Raw genomic sequence first — 16,260 nt, 5'->3', positions numbered from 1 at the left:
AGGGGACTCAGAGGTGATGGGCCAAGGCTGAGTTTTGGATGCCAAGCACTTGAAAGGGCTTCAACCAGAAGCTGAGAGAGACGTGAGAGAGGGGAGGTCCTGGCAGGACACTGTGTCCAGAAGTGACTGATCAGTTGTGATTTTCTGTCCAACAGCAGTGGCTCCCACTACTCCTCCTACACCTTGTCTATACCATGTCCTCTACCGAGGGTGTGCAGAAACCCAGATGGGCTGGCATGGAGAGACATATTGCCTGGTTGGTGGCTGCCGGGCCTATGGGGATGCTCCTGTGGCCACCCCAGCAAAGGTGGAAGCAGAGAAGCCAGTTCCCAGGCGGGGGCTCAAGAGACCTCGAGCTGTGGCAGAGCCAGACGAAGACCTAGGCTGCCCCAAAACCAAAATTCGGCGATTGCAGCACGGTGGCAGGAGGCAGACCCTGTGGAAGCTCGCTGGCTGAGCCATTCTGTAGAGAGGGCAAACATTTAACTTCCAGAGAGATCTAATGCTTCTTCCTGCAGTGAACCCCACCACCCACCATCGGAGGTTAGAACCTGAGCCATTCTGTCTGAGCCTTTCTCCGCCAGGAGCCTCCTTCCATACTAACTGGCCATAGGCAAGGAGCCTCAGCAACTGAGGTTTGAAATGAGAGGCTGCTCTGAGCATCCCAGGACCGAAGCTGGCCTGGAAGAAAACCTGCTGTTTCTCTGCTCAATCCTCTAGAGTCCCTTCTTGGGCAAAAGAAAGAAAAGTCTGCACTCTGCCAGCTGAGGAGGATGCAGGAGCAGAGAGATGGTGTAGGGCGGCTTTATCAGGGGCCCCGTCTACCAGATGGGCTCCTGCTTGAGTCGTTGCCAGCAGCTACCAGCACAAACCAGAAGGAGCTGGGCTTTTTGAATCTGAAAGAAGCAATCTGTGGCTACCCAGGGAGCCTCCTGCCTGGGGTCTCAGGAGGCAGAATAAAGAGACCCAGGAAGACCCGCTCCCTGGAGCAGGAACAGGATGAAGAGGCAAGCAGCATCCCCCCTGAGGCTCACATGCTCCTTTATTCCCAGCCCTTTCTGTTCAATAAAATGATTTTCTGTAACAGTGTCTGACTTGAAATCCAACTTGTCCAAGGCCAGGCCCCAAACCTCCTGTTCCCTTCAAGTACATTCCCACATGTGGTACCTGGTCTTCTAAGACCTTCTGCCTCCAAAAAGGGCCCTTGGGTGTGGCTGCTCACTATGTGGCTATGTAAATTGGAGCAGGGCTCAGGAAGGTTCTTTAAGAAATGCAGATGAGTACTTCCTGATGAGTACTTCCCTCTGTATGTGCAAGTGTGTGTGTGTGTGTGTGTGTGTTTGAAAGGAGAAGAGAGGCAGGACTGAGAAGATGCTGTTACATCTACCAATCCACCCATCCATCCATCCATTTATTTGACAAATATTTATTGAGCAGCTGTTACCTAACAGCCACTGTGCTGGTGTCTTGGGATATTTCAGTGAATGAGATGATCAAAGCCCTTCTCCTCAAGGCACCCACAAACTAAAGGAAGAAACAAGTGAACAATATAATTTCAAGTAATTATAATTGCTAGAAAGAAAAGTAAAATAGGTTAAGAGGATAGAGTGAGGAAGGAGTGCTGTAGTACATAAGGTAGTCAGGAAAGGCTTCTCTGAGGAGGTGACATTTCAGTGGAGATGTGAGTGAGGGAGTCATGTGAGGAGCTGGAGGAAGAGTATTCCTGGAGGAGGAAATGGCAAGTGCAAAGACACTGAGGTAGGAATGAGGCTGGCCTGTTCTAGGACCAGCAGTGGAGCTGGCGAGGAAAGATAGAGAAGGATGAAAGATGTGGTTGGAGAAGTAGGCGTGGGCTGGACCATAGCAGGCCTTGTCGGCTATGGTGAGGAGAGCATCCTGTCTTAAAAGTGACGGGAAGTCATGGGAGGGATTTGAACAGGGTAGTGAAGTGATCTGATGTAGATGCTAAACAGCTCACTGAGTGCTGTGTGCCACGGGAATAAGCTGCTGGCTGTTCCCAGTGGAATGCCTCTCTCAGCAGGTAAGGGGACAGTTGTTCCTGGGGAGTCGGGGTGGGAGAAAATCAGCAGAGAGGAAAGAGCACAGTGTTTGGGCCTGTATCCCAAGCTCATCTGCCTCATCAGCCCAGAACAGAAGGGGGCACTGTCAGCAGCTGGTAGCCCTCAGGCCCAGGTGAAGTCACCCACCCTGTGGACAGCACGCTTGTTCCCAGGGCCACAGCAGCAAGACCGTGGCTCCTTCCCCCGACACACACCCTCAAGGCCAGAGAAAGTGCTGGTAAGTTAAGAAGTTTCCCTAACCTGGGTTAGAGGAGGGACACAGGCCCTGGGGTTTCCAGAAAGTTCCCTCTGTGAGTCTCAGTTAACCCAGAAAAGTCCGCTAATGCCTCTTTGCAGTGACCCCCACTGCCCACTGGAAGTTAGAACCTCAGAATCTCTCTCTGAGACTTGGTGTGACTGAGGCAGACTTGTGGTTACTGGGGGAGTCAGATAGGTTGGCAAATCCCAAACATGACGCAAACAGACTCACCTGGGCTCTTAGGACACCTAGAGATCCCCAGCACCCACAGAATATGTTTTTAGGGTGGGGTCTGGAAATCTGCAGGGTTTCTTTTCTTATTCAAAAAGTTTATTTACCCATATATTATGTGATCTTTCAATCAGCACTTTATAGAACAACGCTGCTTTTCTCTCAGAATCTGATATTCCACGTTCTTCTTCATTTTTTCTTTGAATTTATTTTATTTTTTTTTAATTTTTGAAAATTATATTATTGAGGTCATAATGGTTTATAACATTGTGTAATTTCAGGTGTACATTATTATTTATCAGTTTCTGTATAGACTGCATCATGCTCACACCAATAGTCTAATTTTTATCCATCACTGTATATATGTGCCCCTTTACTCCTTAAACCCACCTCCCAACCTTTCCCTCTTGTAACCACTAATCTCTTCTCTTTATCCAGGTGTTTGTTTATCTTCCACATATGAGTGAAATCATGCAGTGTTTGTCTTTCTGGCTTATTTTGCTCAACATAACACCCTCAAGGTCCATCATGTTGTTGCAAATGGGATGATTTTGTCTTTTTTTTATGGCTGAGTAGTATTTCATTGTATATATATATATATATACACATCACATCTTCTTTTATCTATTTATCAGTTGATAAGCACTTAGGTTGCTCCCACTATTTGAATAATGCTGCAGTGAACATATGGGTACATAAATCTCTTTGAATTGTTGATTTCAAGTTCTTTGGATAAATACCCAGTAGTGGGATAGCTGGATTGTATGGTATTTCTATTTTTAATTTTTTGAGAAATCTCCATACTGTTTTCCATAATAGCTGCACCAGTTTGCATTCCCACTAGCAGTGTGTGAGGGTGCCCTTTTCTCTACATCCTCTCCAACATAAAATTTTAAACGTGTTTGTTTTTCAAGCTGTAAATGAATTAAAATACATAACCTAATTTTATGTTTTTGTATATTTACTTAATATTATAATAAATATTATTTTAACCAAATATATTAATATCTGCTCTTCAAAATACCAGAGAAGACTGAGGGGAAATGTTTGCAATACACATATCTGACAAAAAACTTATATCCACTACATACAAGAACTCTTACAACTCAATAAAAATAAGAGAAATATGGCTGGCCCGGTGGCTCAGCGGTTAAGTGTGCACGTTCCACTTCGGCAGCCTGGGGTTCACCGGTTTGGATCCCGGGTATGGACATGGCACTGCTTGGCAGGCCATGCTGTGGTAGGCGTCCCACATATAAAGTAGAGGAAGATGGGCATGGATGTTAGCTCAGGGCCAGTCTTCCTCAGAAAAAAGAGGAGGATTGCCAGCAGTTAGCTCAGGGCTAATCTTCCTCAAAAAGAAAATAAATAAATAAGAGAAATAATCCAATTAAAAAATGGAAAAAGATATGAACAGTTACTTCACAAAAGAGATACATAAATAGAAAACAAGCATATGAAAATACATGCTCAACATCAGTAGTCACCAGAAAAATACAAATTAAAACCACAATGAGGGGGTCGGCCCGGTGGCCTAGTGGTTAAGTTCGCATGCTCAGCTTCAGTGCCTTGGCGTTTGCAGGCTTGGATCCTGGCCTTGGACCTAGCACCACTGGTCGAGCCTTGCTGTGGTGGCATCCCACATAGAAGAACTGGAAGGACTTACAACTAGGATACACAACTGATAAGGATCAAGGCTGCCCCAGGGAGAAAAGCCCAAGGCGTCCTGGCCTACATACTGATCTATATCATCCTCAGGGAAGCATAGGACAACCTGACCTGATCAACTTGATTCATATACAAAGTCATAGGACCATATGATAACCAGACCTCACCTGCACTGACATCATTTTAATGACTTTTTTACATGATCTTTCCTTTGTCTTGTAAAGAAATAACTCACATACCTATGCCTTATAAATTTAGCCCTACCATCAACTCATTGCAGCTCTTCACTGCCCATGGGTCCTGTCCTCACGCTGCAGCCCTTTACTGCCCATGGGTCCTGTCCCCATGTTACTCCATGCTATTCGCTGAATAAAGGAGCACTACCACCAGACCTTGAGAGTCCAAGAGATCTTTCTTTTGGCTCCTCGGCTCCCTGACCCTGCATCATTTCTTTTGGTGGCCCATACGGGGATCCTGCTTAACCAGCTTGTGAGCTGAAGTTCTGGTAAGTGCGCTTTCCTTCCTTGTGCCTTTCTGTTTTTCAAGGATGGATCTAAATTTACTTCTCTATTGGGAACTTTCTCAAACAGCAGTATGAATCCAGGTTTGCTGCCCATGGCTACTCTGTGGGGTAAACCATGGCATTCAGCCTGAAGAGAATCAGTACCTTAAGCCTAAGGGTGATGAAGAATGAATTAATCCATTCCTTCCTAATCCTCTCTCAAATATATAAATTTCACATGGGCACGGGTCAACCACTTAAGTCATTAGGATGGTTGCCAATCTCCAAGATTCCTGTGGCAAGTTTCTTTTCCTAAGGCTGGATTGGGATCCCTCCCTATGGCTCCTGACCACACTCTGAACTGCGGGAAAGTCTCAATCAGGACTCTGGTTCAAGGAAAGTACCAAACTCTAACCTTTGGTTTAGTATGGGAACCCCTTCTTGGAAGAACAGCTCCCAGATGCAATTGGGTAGAATGTCCCCCAGACCGGTGGAAAATTCTTCACTGTTTTTCTCTATTCATCTATCTCTGGGACCATTCACCAGGCACCTATTACTGCCAGGCATAATAGGGAAGATATACAAGGGATGCAATGCAGGGGGATGCCCCCATCACCCCTTGCTATAGGAACCCCACAGGAGGAACAACAGGTAGAACGCTGCCCTAGGTTCAGGGGGGATTTTCAAGGTAATGGACCCTTTTCTTTTGTCTCTCTTAGAGTTTCAGTGGCCATTTTGGTCTCCTTTTGAGTTTTGTAACTGAGAAACAAAGAAATTTTTAAAGAGTCAAAGGCTCCACTCCTGGGAGCCTCCACTCTGGTTTCTGGGCCTGATCACCCTGGTGACCCCCAGTGGGGTGCCCTCTCTTGGCGGTTGACTTGTTGAGTATTTTACACACCTACCAAGTCGGTTATGAGGATAGGAGAGCTGTGATTTATTCTGTGAACTGTCCTGCTAGTGTTGTGTGCCCCAGCACAGGAACTGCTGTGTGCCTCTTATCTTGATAACCCTCGGGGACAGGCCATGTGGGCAAGGCCTGATCTCTTCTTTTCCTTTCTTTGTCTCTTTCGTTCATCTCCTCCTCTGTTGTCACCATGTCAAGGTTAAGTTCAGGCTGGACCTGAGCAGAACCTGGACCTTCTGTAAGATCGAAAACTTGAAAATCTTTTGCTAGGGACTTAACTCTCAACCCCGGCATTGGGAGCCCCAGCCACCAGCCAGCTCCAGGCCTTTGCCTCCTGCTTCCCTGACTTGCCTTGTGCTGGCTCAGGGACTAAGTGCCCTGGCTGAGTGGAACTTGACTAAATCTCATAACTATATTGATGCCCACAGTTGGGCTCTGCACCCTTTCTCCAGATGCTGTCAGTTGGACACCGGCTTCACCGCCATACTGAATGGCACTGGATGTCTTGACAGCAGTACAGGGGGGTACTTGTGCCATTATAAAAACCAAATGTTGTGTCTATATTCCTGACTACCATCTAAATATCTCTGGCTTTCTATCTGATATGAGCCACCAAATTAAATCCACGTCTGACCCTACCTTATCCCTAAATGATTGGTTGGACTCCTGGTCAGGTCCAGGTCTCCTGACTACTATCAAAGCCTTATTCATTGGGTTAATCATATTGCTTGCATTTCTTATTATAATTTGTTGTCTGTTTTGTTGTTTGTCTTCCACATGTCAACAAAGTTTTGCCTCCTGAACCACTTCTTGTCAAATGATTCTCTCGTCTCCAAAGGATCTGTATACCTTGTCAGCTTTGGACTCTGCGGGAGCAACCTTCCGGTCCACCGAACTTCCTGCCTGTACCCCTATGGCCCCATTTAGGGACAGCCCTATGACCTTGTACAGCTAGAAGTAGTTACAGAAGATTGACCATCGTCCATATCCCCAAAAGATTTCAGGGCCAAATGGGTTCAGCGGGGATTTTATGATGAGGATCAAGGCTGCCCCAGGGGGAGAAGCCCAAGGTGTCGTGGCCTACATACTGATCTATATCATCCTCTGGGAAGCATAGGATGTCCTGACCTGATCCAATCTGATTCATATCCAAAGTCATAGGACCACCCAATAACCAGACCCCACCTGCACTGATACCATTTTAACAACTTTTTTACATGATCTTTCCTTTGTCTTGTAAAGAAATAACTCACACACCTATGCCTTATAAATTTAGCCCTACCATCAACTCATTGCAGCTCTTCACTGCCCACGGGTCCTGTCCCCATGCTATTCCATGCTATTATCTGAATAAAGGAGCACTACCGCCAGACCTTGAGAGTCCAAGAAATCTTTCTTTCGACTCCTCAGCTCGCCGAGCCCGCATCACAGCTATGTACTGGGACTTTGAGGAGAAGAAGGAAAAAAAGAAAAAAAAAAGAAAAGAAAAACAAACCCACAATGAGATACTATTATTGACTCATTAAAATGGCTAAAAACTAAAAAAACTATTGATACCAAGTCTTGGTGACGATATGGAGCAACTGGAACTCTAACATAGTGCTTGTCATAATGTAAAATCGTACAACTACTTTGGAAAACAGTTTGGCAATTTCTGATACACTTAAGGTATGACCCAGCAATTCCATTCCTATCACCCAAGAAAAAAAATATATACACAGTCACACAAAGACTTGTACCAGAATGTTCATAGCAGCTACATCATAATACTACAGAACTGGAAACAACCTGAATGTCCATCAACAGGTAAATGTATGAACAAATTGTGGTATATTCATATAAAGTAACGCTACTTAGCAATGAAAAGTAGTGAACTACTGATAGACACAACAACATGGATGAATCTCAAAAACATGATTCTGAGCAAAAGAAGTCAGACATAAGAGGGTATACATTGTAGGATTCCATTTACATGAAACTCTAGAAAAAAATCCGTATTACAGAATTCTGAATAAATAAATGGTTGTGGTTTTAAGCCATTAAGTTTTGGACTTGTTTATTATACAGAAGAGAACCAAAACGTATATTCTGAAAATAAAAGCCCATTAAGTAAAAACTTTAAGCTAGTACAAGTTAAATATTTCTGGAAACTACCTAATTAGAATGCCCTTGAGCTACCATTATAATGCTGCAACTTTAAACAAATTTTGTTGAGTAAGATACTTCTAAAGGCAACCTAGTTTGTCATTCTTTGACTAATCTTGTATGCAACTTATTAGCAAAATGTATTAATATCGTATTTCTTAAAACAAGATTTTTTCTCATTACAATCAAGAAAAACAAAAAAATAATATAAAAAGAGAGTTTTCTTAGTTCATTCACTTTGGAAGAGACACTTTTCAAAAGATATTTTTCTCTATTTGACAATAGACACAACAGGGGTTCAGAAAGCCCTCTCACCCACAATTTTAGGAAGTAATTTGTCAGTACCATTACATGAATAATTTACACTATAAACAGACTTTGACCCAGTAACTCCACTTTGGCAAATATCAATCCTACAGAAATAAAGGTTCCAGGATGTTAGTGTGTACCTATATATGAAATGTGTATATATAATATATATATTTCTATTATCACATATATATGAGAATTTATATTGCAGTACTGCATGTCACATAAAAAAAGAGAAAAAAGTGGATATTTATTTACAGAGAGATGGTTGAATAAATGGTACAAATTGTGGTACATCCATACTTTAAAATACATGCAGCTGTTTAAAAGCTTCTCCCCTCATCTTAATTCCCTGGCCAAGCCAATAGGAACTCACAGTAGCCTGCTAGACAAATCCAATTATTCAATTTTCCTTTGTTTTCTATAACTGGCAGAAGAAAGTGGTTGTGAGAGCAGAATTTGGGGCTGAATTTCCTCCTCTCTGGGCAGATGATAGCTTTTCTAAAATCAGATTATGGGCTTCATCCTGGAGCTGGATAGGATCATGGGTTGCTTATCACTTGGATGAACTCTGAGGGGCTAAACTAAAACATAAAAATTAAGCAGGTGACATGGAAAAGAGTTGACAAAGCACATTAAATAAGGGCATTTTGCAGGTTTTAAGAGAAATACACCCTAAAGCCCAAGACCTACCCTTTTCCTGAATATAGAATAATTTGAGAAAAGGTATCTCCTAACTTAGAAGAATACACTGCTTTGCCTCAACAATCCCGGTGTCATTCTACTTGCCACACACTCTCCAATCAAGACCTGAGATTTAGTTCTCTCCCCTCATTCTTCATTCCAAAAATTAATTCCTGATCTTTCCTACAGAGTTCACTGAAGGTAAACTCTTCAGATGGAGCAACATGAATATGGCTTTCTAGTTCTGCTCTCATTTTTAGAAGTTTCTGACCTAGAGTAAACTGGAACTTGTCTGAGCTTGCTGATTAGAAGACTACGTTCTGCCTCTAAAGATAAGTAAGTGCTGTTCTTTGTATATTATGATGACACTACCAGATCTGAGTTGCTCTTCTAGAGCAGCGATGGGTTCACACTGAGTCATGCACCCACCCTTTCATCCATCAGCCCCACCCTCCCCTCCCTGCTTTCTGCCTCCCTTCATCCACCCACCCACCAACTTCTCTGACAGGCTCCTCCATTCATTCTAGGAGCAAAGGTACACATTTTGGAGATGGCTGGTCAGGGTTAGAAGTTTGGTCTGAAGGCATGGAATAATGTTTCTCTATGAGATATTAGCAGTCTCATTCACTGCTGACAAGAGCGCACATTTCTGGAAGGCAACTTAGCACTAAATAGCAAGAGCCTTAAAAGCATGCACAGACTTTGACCTAGTAATTTCCCTGTAGGAACCAATCCTACGGAAAGAATTAAAGATTCACCAAAAGGATTTATGTATAAGAATACTCAATAGCACACTTCTCATAATCCTCATAAAGTAAGGAACTTGAAACAACCTAATCAACAATAATATTTCAAAGATAATTAAATAAAATTATGATAAATTTAGATTATTGCTTATACGCAACCAATAAATCTTATATTTTCAAGAAATATTTAATGACATGGAAAAGTGGTTATAAATAATGTTAAATGGAAAAAAAAGCAGTATACATACAGTGTAATCACAATTCTGAGAAAGAAAAAGAAACTAGAGGAAACAATCAAAATGTAAACAAAGAGTGTTTACTTCCAAATGGTGAGACTATCTTTTTTTAGATGAGTGATTACTTTCTTTTTTTATACTTTTTAATATTTTCTAAATTGTCCAAAATTACCATGTATTACTGATACAATTAGGAGGGGAAAGGTCTATAAATAGATTTTAAAGTTATACCTCAAAAAAATTGACAGGAGAAAGAAAAAGAGAAAGGAGGAAGAGAAAAAAATAGTTACTTGGTCTGGGCTTCAACCTTCAATTCTGGCCAGATCAATATTTCCAACTTCTGTTGATATAAATACTTGCTGAATTGAACTATACAGATATTAAGCTGGGCAGCTTGGCAAGAAGCATTTCATCTGATCCTCTGAATTTTGCTGAAAATTTCTCCTTTAGGATATGTAAACTCTAATCCTGAATGCTGTCTATTGTGCTGAAATCGATGAAAGCTAAACTCCCAGACTGGCAGCCAATTATTCACACATCCAGTAGACCTTTTTACCTTAATTCAGGCCTATGCTGTGAGCTGAAAATCTTTCAAAACTATCATACAGAAACTGTTTTTCAAAAACTGGCCCGCTCCGCTATGTTAATGATGAACTGATGTAGCCCTGTGTCCACGGCCACCTTCCAACACAGGGTCTCAAGAAGAAAAAAGACAGACAAGGCCATTTCCTCTGTGCTCCCACAATATCCAACATAGGCTCTCCCTCCGAGAGCAGGTCACTCAGAGAGATGATATCTGTCTGAGTCAACTTCTCCCACTAAACTATAAACTCCTCGCAGGAAGAGACTGTGGCTTTTTCACGCTCCTATTTTCAGCTCCAAGCACAGAACCTGCCGTTCAGAAGCTACTCAACAAATGTTTCTGAACCGAACTACATTGATTTCCCCACCCCCAATATTAAGAAAAATAACTATATTCAAGATAAAGAACTTTGAGCATTAGGAAGAGCTACCAAATAATCCAAGAATTTATATGATTTAGAACTTGACACAAGCAGGAAACTAAATTAGAATTCAGAGAGTGTTTGGGTGTTGCCATGGGGCAGAGGTGGAAACTGTTTTTCCATCAGCCCAAGCTTGGGATTCAAATGAGAGCCACATACAAACAAAAAGCAACTTCACTGATTTTTCTCTTTTTCCTTAGAATGAGAAATAAATGTTAGCAAAGGACATAAAACATTCCCTCAATACAAGGGATGATTTTAAAATATATGTTAGTTCATATTTTGGTCCATTAAAGGTAAAGGAAAGGCAAAAGAAGATAGGAAGCATATAATCATTTCAAAGATGGACATGTGCTCAATAGGACATATCCCCATATCCAGCAGATAACAGGAAAGGCTACCCACCAAAAATTATGCTCATAAGATTGGTATAAAATAGAAAGATTAGCCATGTGCAGACGCTCCCACATCCAAAAGGATATGTAAATGTATAGAGAAAGAAAAGAGTAACTTTTTCAAACTCTCTCCAGTGAAATGCCAATCTAAAATGTAAGTGATGGGAGATAGACTAGAATTTAGTCAAGGCCACCAGGATGACTGCACAAGTTGAGTACTGTACTTCAGGGCACACCATTCATACAATGATGCCCCTTGGAGTTTATATAGCTGTGAACAACCTGCATAACTGTATGTGGCAGTCCTGGATTTAACTAACACATCTGAGTGATGTTATAAAGCAGAAATGGAATGGCCCCCATGAGCTCTAGAAAGAATGTATCAACAGACGCCCTATTGACATTCTGAGCCAGACGATTCTTTGTTGTAGGGGGGCTGCCTTGTGTACCATATGTTTAACATTCTCCCCAGCTGTGATAAGCAAAAATGTCTCTAGACATTGCCAACATCTCCTGGGAGGCAAAATTCCTCCCTGCACCTCCTATTTGAGAATCACTGGTCTAGAGGAACAAAGAACTGGGTAGTGTTTGTCCAGCTCTGCTGAAGAGAAAGAATATATTGCATCTGGCATGTGTGAGAAAGGAGTGTAGTCTACACCAGCTCAGGAATAATGCTCTAGGCAATCTCAAAAGGAAATACCCCCACAGATTTAATCCCCTTTGCTTTAATTCCACTTGTTAAGTAGTGTCCTAATTACCAATTCAAAATCTTGGGCACAGTAATTTAATGTTACATCTTTAAAAGACGTTTCAAAAAATGCAATGACATATAACAGTCCACAGGTTATTGTCAACATCGACACTGGGCCATGTAAGAGGAAACAGATGGAGAAACATTTGGAGTGATTGGTAATTTAGCAATGTGTTAAGACTAAATTTCTAAAAGTACATTAAAAAACTAAATAGTTCCTTAAATAAAAGAAACTAAACCAAAATCTTTCCACAATATTTTCTACATTGAAGAGTAGAGATTAAAATATATAGATTCATACCAATACAAGGTTGGTTTGAGAAAGCCTTTCTATGTAAGAAAGAAACCATAAAGAAAAAGATAGATTTGCCTACATCAAAATTAAAAATTCAGTGTTTTCATTTGAAAAATCAAAATTAAACAGAGAAAATGAACAAAATTAAAATGCAAATAACCCGAAGAAAATATTTACAAAATAAATGTCAGTGGTTCAAAATCTTTAAATATATAAAGCCTGTATAAATCAAACAACAAAATCAATGCCCCAACGGAAAAATGGGAAAGAATATGCAATTCACACACACACATACACACACACATACACACACACACACACACACACACACAAATTTAGCCAACAAATATATGAAAAATATTTAACTTATGAATTGAATAATAGAAATAAAAACAAGAATTTCTTTACATATCTCCTTGATAAAAATGATAATACACAGCCTATATAGAGCTGATGAAAGTACAGAAAAATAGTCTCAAGTATTGAGATATAAACTGGCACAATCTCTCTGGAAGACAAGTTTGCAATAAACATCTTTAAAAATATGCACATGCTTTTTAACAAATTCTACTTTTGTAAATTTTTTCTAGGAAATTATCATGGATCTGCACAAAGATTTAGCTATAAGAATACTCATCTCAATGTAATTCATAACAGCAAGAAAGTGGAACAACCTATGAGTCGGTGAGTTGAAAAAAATTATGGTACATTCAAATGATATATTATCATACAATCATTAAAAATTATAGAGGATGTGGAAAATGTCCACGTTAATGACAGGAAAAAGATGCTTAACAACATGGGAAAATGTTCAGGATGCAATAGTGTATTGGGTAAGAGACTGGGTCTGGAGTCAGACTGTCTGGGTTCAAATTCTGGGTCCACCATTAATTAGCTGTGTGATATTAGGCAAGTTAGTAACCCTCTCTATATCTGCTTCCTAATGTGTAAAAAATGTAACCCCTATGAAATAATGGACCTACACAATACCACCAATGGTTACTTAAAAAATCACCAATGGTTACTTGAAACCACTAAGAGGAAGGTTGATGGAGAAGTTTATAATGGATGTATCCTACTGGAAACACCACTGATCAAACTCAACATCACTAAAATGAGATAACTAGATATCACGTGCCTTCTAATGTGAGACAACAGGAAATACAATACACAGCATAGTCTATGAAATATTCTTGTCCCCCCAAAATTTGAGCTGAATTTACCCAAGTGTCTAGATCCATCAGCTTACTGGAAGCAGGGGGTTTAATTACATTAAAATGAGGTTGAAGAACAATCAAAATAAATTGATGGTGATAAAAAGTCAGAATAGTACTTACCTCTAGGGGCAAGTATAGACTAGGAAGGGACAAAAGGAAACTTTATGAGTTACTAGAAGTTTGTATATATTGATCTGGGTGGTGGTAAATATGTAAAGAACCATAAAACTATACAGTCATGATGTTTTGGTCAACGACAGACTGCATACACAACGGTGGTCCCATAAGATAAGTACCACATAGCCTAGGTGTGTAGTAGGCTCTACCACCTAGGTTTGTATAAGTACACCCTATGATGTTTGCACAACGATGAAATCGCCTGACAATACATTTCTCAGAATGTATCCCTGTCATTAAGTGATGCATGACCATACTATTAAAATGAGTGTACTTTATATACTTTACTGTATGTATGTGATACCTCAGTTTTTAAAAGTAGAAAGAAAAGAAGCTCTCGCTGATTTTTCACCATTGTCTAGTGACAGAAAGAAACGTAGGTATGGTTAGGGAACTAGAAGTGATGCCAAGAGGAAGTAGTAGTGTACTGAACCTGGCTCCCACCCGTGGGCTCTGTTCTCCCACAGAACTCCCTCTGCTGAAGAGTTGGGGGTGGGGAGAGAGCAACGCCTGGGCCAATGAAACTAGGGTACTTATTAAAGAAGCTTTACAAAGTGGCTATTCACAAGGATTTCCACACCACTAGTAAACTAAGAATACTGGCTATGTCACAAAAATGGGCTTTAATTTCACTTAAAGGATTTCAGTAAGCCACCTCATCTATGCACCTGGACAAGTTGGTAATGTGAATTAGAAAGTACCAGTTAAAGCTAGGGCAATGTTTACGGCTGGATGCTCGGAAGAGTAGGCTACAGAAAGATTACAACTTTGAGAATTGATGGAATTTGCTTTGAAATGCCAGAAGACTGTTTTGGAAATTGGGCTAATTATAGGAATATGTAAGGAGGAGTAAAGTCTCTCACCCACTCAACCTAGTCATTCATCCCTACCTTTACTCTCACCACAGGAAACGATTTGGACTGGGCAGTGGGGACTGAGGAATGTGCATTTTCAGCATTCGTCATCCCCATGGTGGGGGTCTACCAGAAGTTACAGAGAAAATACACATTACATTGATGTCGTCTATGTATGGTGTACATTCCTTCTCAGCTCTGACAAGCTCGATGACACACACAGAAGTCAGAGGCTGCACTCGAACCTGTGATACTTGAAGCTTAACGTTCACATCTATTGTGAGAGAAGGATTTCTTATAATGGTGCACTTGTCTGGTATGTTTCAGACCGATAGTTAAGACTAAGGCAAATATAGAAAGTTGGTCTTTCTTCAAAGGGTAGAAAAAAATATTTTCACTGATGAAAGGATTTAGGAGGTTGGAGATCTAGGTTCTATCTTCTTTAGCCAGAAGGGTCTCCCAGAAATTAGGAAAATTAAGGGCTGTGTCTGTAGAAATGATGCATGGCCATGTGGAATCTTTGTAAATTCCTTGAAATGCTGGTGAAGGAAGAATTCAGTGTGATTTCTTGATGCAACTGTCAAAAAGCTAGTTCACTGGGGCCAGCCCCACGGCTGAGTGGTTAGGTTCGCGTGCTCCGCTTTGGCAGCCCAGGGTTTTGCCGGTTTGGATCCTGGGTGCGGACACGGCAACACTCATCAAGCCATGCTGAGACAGCGTCCCACACAGCACAACCAGAGGCACTCACAACTAGAATATACAACTATGTACTGGAGGCCTTTGAAGAGAAGAGGAAGAAAAAAAAGAAAAGAAGATTGGCAATAGTTGTTAGCTCAGGTGTCAATATTTAAAGAAAAAAAAAAAGGTAGTTTGTTTTCCAAAACCTTCCCCCAGTGGGTAAAGAGCAGAATTTATACGTTTTGCTATAACTCACAGACAAATTAGCCAAACTGAAGTTGAGATCACTTCCCTTTCTGCTTTAGATAACATGCTAGTGGATACATGATGGAATTACTAAAAAGCCAGGGACAAATATATCAGCACCTGAGAAGAGAGCTGATTTAGCATAAAGAAGCAAAGAAGTCCAGTTTAGTGTGGTATTGTTTTTAAGCCAAACTATTAACAACTGACAGTGTATCTCATAACACCCTCTGATACAGGAAATACATGGTAAGAAAACAGCCCCAAAACACAATCCTCAAAATTCAACATGGCAGCTGGCTGGTTCAATGGATACTGTACACCACTGGCCCACACCTGAATGACTGGCTTGCCTAATTTTAAGGCTTCAAGATATCTATATTCAGTGTGGCAGTCAATGGTTAAGTTTATGGACTGCAGGTTAAAGAAACTCCTCTCAATTCTATGTTACACAGCCCAATATAAAAATATCAAAAGTGTGCTTACTGACTTACAGAGAAATTCATTAGTTCATCTTAATTTAACTCCTGTTTTTAGAGTGAATAACTGTTTTCTTTGTCCTTGCTCCCCAGTGTTCCACCTTCTAGCCCCATATGGGCACTCAGTAAATAGTAAATAATAAAGCATTTCTTTCCTTTAAAAAAGCAATCTTTTGGGGCCGGCCCTGTGGCCGAATGGTTAAGTTCATGCACTCCACTTCGGTGGTCCAGGGTTTCACTGGTTTTGATGCTGGGCGTGGACATAGCACCACACATCAGGCCATGTTGAGGCGGCGTTCCACATAGCACAACCAGAGGCACTCATAACTAGAATATACAACTATGTACTAGGGGGTTTTGGGGAGAAAAAGAAAAAAAAAGCAATCTTTCTTCTTTATTTAGCAAAAATAAAAATTTGTTGAG

At 41.0% G+C, this 16,260-nt stretch overlaps 1 protein-coding gene across 3 annotated transcripts in view; it reads right to left on the bottom strand.

Annotated features, from left to right (window-relative positions):
* TANGO6 (transport and golgi organization 6 homolog) overlaps positions 1–16,260 on the bottom strand; it is a 192,486-nt gene that overhangs the window by 72,560 nt on the left and 103,666 nt on the right. The window contains exon 16 of one of the 3 annotated variants that reach the window (XM_023637189.2): positions 5,774–7,068. The exons of the other annotated variants lie outside the window; for them this stretch is intronic. Within the exon in view, the coding sequence (XP_023492957.2) occupies positions 7,031–7,068 (38 nt within the window). The 3' untranslated portion in view covers positions 5,774–7,030. Of the gene's footprint in view, positions 1–5,773; positions 7,069–16,260 lie in introns of those variants that run through there. 3 annotated transcript variants of the gene reach the window in all.

This window comes from Equus caballus, chromosome 3 (assembly GCF_041296265.1).
Source record: "Equus caballus isolate H_3958 breed thoroughbred chromosome 3, TB-T2T, whole genome shotgun sequence".
Classification (NCBI taxonomy): domain Eukaryota; kingdom Metazoa; phylum Chordata; class Mammalia; order Perissodactyla; family Equidae; genus Equus; species Equus caballus.
Note: the sequence above shows the minus strand (reverse complement) of the source record. Positions and strands in the feature narration are given on the sequence as shown.